The following is a 10,483-nucleotide window of genomic DNA, read 5'->3' as shown; positions in this document are numbered from 1 at the left end:
GGTCAACTACTATTGGACTGAGAGGTAATATATGTGGAATGTTAACCAATCACAGAGTGTTGTCACTCAACGCACTTCCGACTCATCCAGCGTAGCTGGGGACGCGCTCAGCTAACGGCTAACATAGCTAGCTTTATACAAAGAGGGAAGTCTGAATTCCCAACACACTGGAAAACAGAGTAATCTACACCGGTGCAAAAAGGAAACGGATCTGATCTGATCTGATCTAATCATACACGGTGCGTCTTATATCTATATTAAATACACATTAAGCAGCGGCACACTAATGGGGTCGTTTGTTAGCTGAGATGCTAAAACAGGGATTTAGGGTCACAGAACTCAGTTGGTTTATTTACCTTGTTTACACTATATGCTTTATTGTGTTTTGTATTTTTTAATGACCATTTTACGTCTGTTTTTGCTTATACAATAATAATAATAATAATAATAATAATACACTTTCATTTATTAATATGGCAACACTTTACAAAAAGGTTCTATTTGATAACATTACTTAACATAGTAATACTTTATATGTTAACAGTAATTAATGCACTATGATGTAGCAATGCACAATTTTATTTTTATTAACAAAGATGAGGAAAAGCTGTAAAAATCTATTGTTCATTTTTTGTTTATGATACCTAAAGCATTAACTGAAGTTAACGAATGGAATCTTACTGTAAAGTGTTACCATTTTTATTTAATTCTAGTAATCTGTTTATTTACTTAATGATTTATTAATTTATGTATTAGATTGGACGTGGTTCATGGGACATTATTTAGGCTTACTTTGTTCACTTGATTTACACATACTGTAACACAAAAGTGCATTCAGTGTGCAGCAACTGCAAAAACATCACAATTCACTTTACTCTGACACATGACATGATCAGCATTCACAATTAGTTTACACATGACATTCAGAATATTTTATGTTTTCTTACGTTTTCACGTTTCTAGGCAAAGGAACCTAGATCCCAGACAAACATGTTCAGTGTGTTGTAGTCATTAAAATCACTACAACAGCATCCAAGGCACAGTGCTTGAAAATGGAAACGGAGGCAGTAAGTAGTTAAACATCTAAAGCCATTTAAAAAAATTTCAATGGGCTTTTTTTTCTTCTTTTTTTTTTTCAAGGACAACATTTTTGTTTACTTGCTCTTCAGGGGGTAATTCCTATTTGGCAAAATAAACCACATGGATCAACTCGTAGTGTGGTGAGGCGCATCGGCTCTACGCTGCCTCTTAAACCCTGCACCAGGGCATGTTTCCAGGTATGATAAAGAAAAAGTATAAAAAATGGTATCCTTCATCTGAGTGGTCCAATACTTTTCCTACATTTTCCAAATTAACATACACACACACTTTTTTGTTGAGGCTTTGTGACAAAAATAAAGTAACACTCATGCTATTCCAGGCCAAAATTGACCTGCCATAGGAAATGAATGGGAAAGACTACAACACAGAGCAATTTTTTTATTTGTCAAACAAAAATAAATAGGACACAATGCAGAAAAAAAATCACACATGAAGGGTTGTTGCAGGCACAAGGCTATAAAATATCCAAAATGCAGAAAACACACACATAGAGGTTTGTTTGACTATATTAATGAGGACATCTCATAGGCCCCATTTCCACCTGGTATTAAGATGCATTTCAGGTGATCCGATCACATGTAGTCAGATGAGACACATCGTTCTTTACACTTAAATGTGTCTCCTGTGACCACTTGTGTTTGGATTTGGAGGGGAGGGTCTCTGTTTCATGACGACATAATCAATCACTATGTTAGTGTGTTACTGCAAGATATTAAAGCGCAGAAAATTCAGAAAAGACAACGAAAGCATGCTGTTTCTCCCAGATGGTGTTGACATTTAATCTAAACATAAATGAAACATGTCAAGCAGAATTATTCATTATTTTAGAGGATTACCTTTATTAAAAGAGCTTCGGGTGATAATCTTTCTCATCTGTGTTGAAATCAGAGTCCATTGATTCCATATCAGGCTAATGACATGTTCTATTTCCTGACTCTAACCCTTAACCTTTTAAAAACATCCACATCACTAGATTTGAAGATCAACACAATCTGACCCATTTGGGAGACTTTTTTTTGTTTTTTTACTAATGAGGACATTCGGCTCTCACAAGTGTAGACAACTCTGTTCACACATACCACACATGTCTGAGTCTGGCCCCCGTGTGACAAAGTGTTTGCTAGAATTTTGAGGTTTGATGTTTAAAATGAATGACAGGTAACAAAATAATTAGTCTTTTCTTTGTAACAGTCAGATTTGACTGTCAGCATGGTCAGGTTTGACAGCATATTGATCCATCGTTGCAAAATCTGACACTTTAACACAAGTGGTTTTAAAGTGCTACATTTTGACAAATATTTTTGTACATTTTTTATAATGTCTAAATATACAGTACTGTGGAAAAGTTTTTGGCACTTGTGAAAAATGTTGCATAGTGAAGATGTCTTCAAAAATAATGACATAAATAGTTTTAATTTATCACTTAATGTCATACAAATTCCAGTAAACATAAAAAACCTAAATCAATATTCGGTGTGACCACCTTTGCCTTTAAAACTGTACCAATTCTCCTAGGTACACCTGGACAGTTCTTCTTAGTTATTGGCAGGATTGCTTCTATCTCTTTATGTAATCCCAGACTAACACAATTTTCTGTGGGGGGCTCTGTGGGGGCCATGACATCTGTTGCAGGGCTCCCTGTTCTTCTATTCTAATCTTTTCTATTTGCAAAAGTAATGTTTGGGAGTCTAACATCTACAGGTGCTGGTCATATAATTAGAATATCATCAAAAAGTTGATTTATTTCAGTAATTCCATTCAAAAAGTGAAACTTGGATAATGTATACATTCATTCCACACAGACTGATGTATTTCAAGTGTTCATTCCTTTTAATTGGTGATTATAACCAAAATCCCAAAAAACCCAAACTCAGTATCTCAGAAAATGAGAATATTGTGAAAAGGTTCAATATTGAAGACACCGGGTGCCACACTCTAATCAGCTAATTAACTCAAAACACCTGCAAAGGCCTTTAAATGGTCTCTCAGTGTAGTTCTGTAGGCTACACAATCATAGGGAAGACTGCTGACTTGACAGCTGTCCAAAAGATGACCATTGACACCTTGCACAAGGAGGGCAAGACACAAAAGGTCATTGCTAAAGAGGCTGGCTGTTCACAGAGCTCTGTGTCCAAGCACATTAATAAAGAGGCGAAGGGAAGGAAAATATGTGGTAGAAAATAGTGTACAAGCAATAGGGATAACCTCACCCTGGAGAGGATTGTGAAACAAAACCCATTCAAAAATGTGGTGGAGATTCACAAAGAGTGGACTGCAGCTGGAGTCAGTGCTTCAAGAACCACCACGCACAGACGTATGCAAGACATGTGTTTCAGCTGTCGCATTCCTTGTGTCAAGCCACTCTTGAACAAAACACAGCGTCAGAACACAAAAAGGACTGGACTGCTGCTGAGTGGTCCAAAGTTATGTTCTCTGATGAAAGTAAATTTTGCATTTCCTTTGGAAATCAAGGTCCAAGAGTCTGGAGGAAGAGAGGAGAGGCACAGAATCCATGTTGCTTGAAGTCCAGTGTAAAGTTTCCACAGTCAGTGATGGTTTGGGGTGCTATGTCATCTGCTGGTGTTGGTCCACTGTGTTTTCTGAGGTCCAAGGTCAACGCAGCCGTCTACCAGGACGTTTTAGAGCACTTCTTGCTTCCTGCTGCTGACCAACTTTATGGAGATGCAGATTTCATTTTCCAACAGGACTTGGCACCTGCACACAGTGCCAAAGCTACCAGTACCTGGTTTAAGGACCATGGTATCTCTGTTCTTAATTGGCCAGCAAACTCGCCTGACCTTAACCCTATAGAAAATCTATGGGGTATTGTGAAGAGGAAGATGCGATACGCCAGACCCAACAATGCAGAAGAGCTGAAGGCCACTATCAGAGCAACATGGGCTCTCATAACACCCGAGCAGTGCCACAGACTGATTGACTCCATGCCACGCCGCATTGCTGCAGTAATTCATGCAAAAGGAGCCCAAACTAAGTATTGAGTGCTGTACATGCTCATAATTTTCATGTTCATAATTTTCAGTTGGCCAACATTTCTAAAAATCCTTTTTTTGTATTGTCTTAAGTAATATTCTAATTTTCGAAGATACTGAATTTGGGATTTTCATTAGTTGTCAGTTTTAATCATCACAATTAAATGAAATAAACCTTTGAAATATATCAGTCTGTGTGTAATGAATGAATATAATATAAAAGTTTTACTTTTTGAATGGAATTACTGAAATAAATCAACTTTTTGATGATATTCTAATTATATGACCAGCACCTGTATATTCCCTATTGACACGCTAAAGCTGAAGATATAAATAACCATCTTAAGGCAAATGCTTTTGTGAAACTTCTTAATGTGCCTTTTGTATGTACAGTACTGTATATACAATGCATAACTTGTGATAATATCTAGAAATTAAGTTTGTCAACACTGTCTTAAAGATATCAGCAAATGAATTAAGCACTGAAGCCATCTACTGGCAATAGTTGTCATTTTATGTAATTGTTATTTTTATTCCAGCAGATGTCACTAGAGACCCCCAATGCTTGACATATTTCAATGTTTTGACACTCTAAATTGACTGAAATTAAGGTTTTTATTGTGAAGATAACAAAGTGTGCTAAATTTATATGAAAATGATTGGTGTAATTTAATGCTAAATCAGGTATAAATACCTTAAAATCCCCCCTTAAAATTGCACAACTTTAGTGTATTTCTTTGGAATGGAATGGAAATTATTTTATTTGAAACAGGGACAATGCACAAATAAACATTAAACTTGTTAAACAAGAGAATATGTCTTGGGCCAGGTTGTAGCAACAATTGCTAATTTCCACCTGTAGTCCCTGGGCAGGTATGACAATTTTAAAATAATAATTGCACAGGATTATGGATAGAGTGATTTCCATCGTAATTACAGATATACAGGTTAGCAATACAGAAACAGGGAGACCATCAGCCTATTTACTCTCTGTTTCACCCCTCTCCAACAAACACACAAACATTTTAGCAGCATTTTAAGCACATTATAGCACAATCCAACTCTAGACACTCATTCAAACACAACACACACACACACACACTCACTTACACACAATTTTAGTAAAATTAGTGTTATTACATATTTAAAAAAATATGTGTATTACACTCCACATTTATGTTCAAAAGTAACTAATTATTATAAGAAACAGTGGCTATGAGCAAAAGTAAATTTGTAAACCACTTGTGTTGGATTTTAAAACTCAAGGAATGGCTATTTACTTGTATTACCCAGGAGCTCCCAGGCCTCCCCCCAATGCGCTCCATGGATGGGCCACTGGTGCCCACACTGGCAGATATCGCCTGGATTGCAGATGATGAGGAGGAGACGTACGCCAGAGTTAGGTGAATCTGCCACCTTGTAAAATGTTGCTTTGTAGAGTTCACCTCAGAATTTACATGTTTTTTCCAGCCTATTTTGTTTGTGTTTTGTGAGGTGTAGAGCTGAATTTGAATTCAGTGTTGGATGCTCGGATTGAAAAGGCCTTCACTGGATATTAAAATCACTCAGTAACCATTCCATCACTGCATTCAGAGAGATAGATATACTTTGTTAATTAAAGGGTGATTTGACATGTCTCAACAATATTGTACTATCAACGTTTGGGTAGTTCTTGATTATTTCACAATTAGGGTATTTTTTTTAAAGCCCAATTGGCTTGTCAGAGAACGGGCATTGCTGTAGATCCCTGTCACTGTCATTTAACCAATATGTAACCAATGCTCTTATGTTGTATGTCAGGAGTGACACACGCCCCCTGAGGCATGAGTGGAGGCCAACACCCCTGCTGGTTATGCATAGGAACTCATCTGTGCCCAACTTCAGACGAGAGGGCAGGCGGGTCGAGGCTCTGAGAAAACCAGGCGTAACAGCTATGAACCGAACCACAGCTTTACAGGATGAGCTGAGTCGACTTCGAGCCCAGATTGCAAAGATAGTCGCTTCAGATTCAGGTTGAAAAGATGACTGAAGATTATTCAGTTGTCTGGTTTCTGTTTGGTCCTTGGACCTTATTGTTAATCCTGTTATTTTCAGTCCCATTTAGGTGCTTTGCAGAAAAGTTTAAACTGTTCAATTATGTTATTGTGTATAAAACTCGGATCAAATTAGGCTTTTTAGTGTAAGTATATATTTACCAGATCAGTTAGAATTTGTTAGGAATTTAGTTAAAGGCAGAGTTCACATATGAATATGAAAATGATGCCATCATTTTATCACCCTGATGTTGTTTCAAACCAATATGACTTACTATCTTCTGTGGAAAACAAAATATGTTAGGCAGATTGTTAGTCTCAGTTTTCATGGAAGAAATTAAGTCATTCTTTTTTTTTTAAACAACATGAAGGTGAGTAAATGATGACAGGTGGCAGCAAAAATAAACAGTCAATTGGGTGGATTGGTTAGAATTTTTTTTTTTACGTCCCTCATAAAATTTTGACCTGGTTCAGATTCGAATCCCATCACACCTGACCTGCTGTCCCCTGACGACACTAGCGTGGGCTTCTCCATGGCTCCCTTCGAGACAGCGGCTTACCAACCTGTCCCCGCAGCCTCTTTTGTCATCAGTGATGTCACGGAGGAGGAGGAGGAGGAGGAAGAAGAAGAGGAGGAAGATGAGGAGGTATCAGAGCTGGTGCCTGATCCCATGCCACCAGTCTCCATGACAGCATCTGCAACTTTTGACTTTGATCGTCCTACTATGGACTTCCGGGAGCCAGAGGAAGACACTCTGTCTCTATCAAAGTCAACAAGCTTTGCTGATGTCATGGACATCCTGAAAGACATGAACCGCATGAAGATGAGCAAGGACAGGTGAGAGCTATTTCCACATCATCATAACGCCAACTATGCAGATCTTTACCTTCAGTGGCCTCAAAGTACAAGATGGTCTGTTGATAAAGTTCATTAATATTATAAATAAAGTTTTTGTGTATTTTGTTTAGATATAACCGTGGGTGCACCTCACTGAGAGAGGAAGACTCTGCCTCTCTTATATCGGAAGCATTGAGGAAAAAATTTATTCTGAAAGATGATGACATCGGCATGGGGAAATAATCTAGCAGCCTCTTCATGTAAGGACTCATGGAACTGCATGAATAATTTTTCTCTTTGTTTCAGAGTTGAATGAAAAATGGCTGTGGAATTTTAACTATTATTTTTATGTTCTCAAGTCTTTTTTTTTTTTTTTTCAACTTGGTCTATAGGCCTGTGCCTGTGGACTGTTGCCATGGAAACCCCTTACTGCCTCCAAATAAACCTTGAAGATCTCTTAGAGCTCCCACAATGCCGCTTTGTGACATGGCTGGAAGGAAGAGAAGCAGCTCTCCTTGGCTCTTTTCAACAGACATACACACACTCCAGCTGGCACTGAACGGCCAGTTGGGCCATGTGCATGCTTTTATAATGTCTGAGTGTGAGTGTGTTTGCATATATAAGGGTCCATAAGGATAGTCCTTTAAGGGGTCATTCACACTGAACATGTTTTTGTGGTTGTATGTATTTCTTTAATTTTTTAGCTTTTTCTATGTAAACATGCTAGATAAACATCTTTTACTGTTATGCCATGTCTTGGCATCTCGGGCAGGAGTGTCGAATTTTTAAGACGGTGTCAAGTAAAAAACGTTGACTTGTAGAAACATGCCTCGAGACACCTGCTGTTCTGTTCCATTAATTGCGCTGCATCTAGCAAGAACACGTTTAGTCTGAAGGCCCCTCACTCCACAGATCAGCAATCTTCGTTGCTCCATCATAGATTTTGTGAAATCCAAACACTAATGGGAGATCCCATCCTTTTCACTGTTACTCCTTTGAACAAGCGTGCCGTAGAAATTTCACAAAATTATTCAAACCATAAAACCACAGAAGATTCATGGAGGAGCCCAGGTTGTTGTTTTGTAGATCTGTGTCTCTCTTGCCTTACACTTTCCCTCATACAACCCTGTAAAACTTGAAGCTGTTTTTGATGAGTGAGCTGATGTTACAAAACTTGTATGCGGTTACATTTGCCTCCGTTTAGAGACTAAACAAGCAAAAGACATTCTTCTATTTAAAGGGTTTTTGTGTGTGTGTGTGCATGTGCACTGAGGACTCTGGATTGCATTCTATTGTAATTAGTGTTCAGTAATGTTACTTTTCCCCTAAAGACTTTTCCAGTGCCACAGGACTGATGTAGTTCAGAAAATGGTGTACAATACGTTTGAATTTATAATGTGTGTGGTGGAATTTATCTTGTGGAAATACAGGAAAAATAACTATTTTTTGGGATTTTGCTAGTGAACATAAAAATGATAAATGTCTCTGTAAAGTCTGAATAGCATGTGTGATGTTGTGCTGGGTGTGAATATAGCCAGTTTTGAGGACATTTTATAAGATGATAATGAAGGATGCATTTTTTCATTTTGCAAAGTGTAACAGAAAGCTGTTTAAATGCATACACTGCTTGCATGCCATGATCACTCACTAAAGTGGGAATCAAACAGAAAATATGCTTGTCATTTGTTTCACATACTTATCACAGCCTTTGTCCATGTGGCGGGCACATGTGCAGTTTTATTATAAAAATGTTTGGCCTTTATATTCATTGCAGTGTCAAACTCTTATTCTCCAGACTATATAATTCTTTAGCAGTGGTCCTCCTTTCTTGTAGTTACCTTACCTAATTTACAGCGACATCTAGCTTAAATTCATTTCCTGAAACTCAGTAGCTCAATAGTTAACAGTACAAAGACAAATGTCTTTACGTCAGAGTTATAGTCATAGAAGAATACAATAAAACTTTATTAATGTGATCTTCAAAGATAAAGGGTGTTTAGATCTGTAATGTGAAGTGTATGCACTGAACATACTAATCTGTTCCTTTACATGTCAGTAACAGGTCAAATGTGTGTGCTGCTTTTTCTTTCTGATTGTTGGGTGTCATCTATACTTTTAACTATAGTAAGCATTTAAGGCTTGTTTTGGATAAGATCAATCTAGCATTTCCATGGTTTCTTTAGGAAGACACATTCTTGTGTATTGAGTGTTTACTTTTTTTGTGAAATAAGTGAATTATAAATCTGCCTGTTGTTTGTGCATAAGATGGAAAATAAATAGTTGAAAATAATTTTTATGCTTGCATGTGTTTTTTCATTGTGATGATGGTCAGCAGCCACATGGGGGTAGCATTTGTGTTTGAGCTGAACTAATGCCCTGACTCTCTACACTGAACTGTGTCATTTAAGTGTACAAAAGATAATGGACAGGATTTAATTGATATATTGTGATGTAAGGTGATTTTCTGTGCAGATTATATTGTGTTATTTGCAGCTAAGCTGTTTGGCATCAGTTCTCATTACAATGAACAGCTGCAGTCATGCTAAGAAATGACAAAAACTAGGTTCTGTTGTTGTGCGACACACTAGGCTACAGCTTAAGTGAACACACAACTCTGTGTAAAGTGTTTGTGCCATTTGTTATCTCAGAGGGCCAATGCTGTTTGATTTGTTTCATTTGCACCATTTTAACCAGGGGTCTGAGAAATGTAGGGGTGGATAAAAATGATTTATTTTTTTCAATATATTTCTAACTACTAACTAGCTTGTATTTAATGATGTCTTAAGCATTGTGTTGTAATGTGTGTTTACATGCACACTAATAACGACCAAAAGGATCTTATTGAAACAACATAAGAACCTGTTTTGAAATGAAAGTCTGTGTGTGTGGGGGGGGTCCCTGGGTTTGTTAAGGGCAGATGCTTTTATCAAAAGCAACTGACAAATGTGAAAAGAAAAAAAAAACAAGCAATTTGTCATTAAGAAGCCAGCTACAGCAGTGCCGCAATACTATACTATATACTACACAATGCTGAATTTCAAGTGTAAACCAGAGAGGAATAAATGCAAGAGCAGAAGTGTAACTGTAACAGCAGTACTTTTATGATAGTAGATTATGGATTTGTTAAAGTAATATTCCAGTTTCAATACAAGTTAAGCTCAATTAACAGCATTTTTGGCATAATTTTGATGACTACAAATATATTTCTGCTCGTTCGTCCTTTTCGTTAAAAAAAGACAAAAACGAGGTTGCATCGAGGCGCTTACAATGGAAGTGAATGGTGCCAGTTGTTAGAGGTTTAAACAGAAATGTGAAGCTTATAATTTTATAAAAGCACTTACAGTAATTATTCTGTTAAATTTCATGTATTAGTTGAGCTGTAAAGTTGTTTAAATCATCATTTTTACAGCTGTTTTAGGGTTTGTTGTCATTACATCTCCATGGCAATGAAGTTGTAAAATTGGCTATAACTTTACACAGAAAATGTTAGTAAGAGATTCTATCACACTAAAATTATGTTA

General features: G+C 37.1%; 1 protein-coding gene across 2 annotated transcripts; it reads left to right on the top strand.

The window, feature by feature from the left end:
* Positions 1-90: 90 nt before the first annotated feature.
* mtfr1l (mitochondrial fission regulator 1-like) lies at positions 91-9,242 on the top strand. Of its 2 annotated transcripts, XM_052145438.1 has the most exons (8): positions 91-239; positions 964-1,067; positions 1,170-1,277; positions 5,385-5,494; positions 5,892-6,103; positions 6,599-6,962; positions 7,094-7,222; positions 7,355-9,242. In XM_052145438.1, exons 2-7 carry the CDS (start codon positions 1,053-1,055, stop codon positions 7,203-7,205), a joined length of 921 nt encoding a protein of 306 aa, XP_052001398.1. In that variant the 5' UTR covers positions 91-239; positions 964-1,052; the 3' UTR covers positions 7,206-7,222; positions 7,355-9,242. The 2 variants fall into 2 exon arrangements, with proteins under 2 accessions (XP_052001398.1, XP_052001399.1); XM_052145439.1 differs by lacking the exon at positions 964-1,067 and having other exon boundaries at positions 1,141-1,277.
* Positions 9,243-10,483: the final 1,241 nt, after the last annotated feature.

This window comes from Xyrauchen texanus, chromosome 16 (genome assembly GCF_025860055.1).
Source record: "Xyrauchen texanus isolate HMW12.3.18 chromosome 16, RBS_HiC_50CHRs, whole genome shotgun sequence".
In the NCBI taxonomy this organism is placed as follows: Eukaryota; Metazoa; Chordata; class Actinopteri; order Cypriniformes; family Catostomidae; genus Xyrauchen; species Xyrauchen texanus.
Note: the sequence above shows the minus strand (reverse complement) of the source record. Positions and strands in the feature narration are given on the sequence as shown.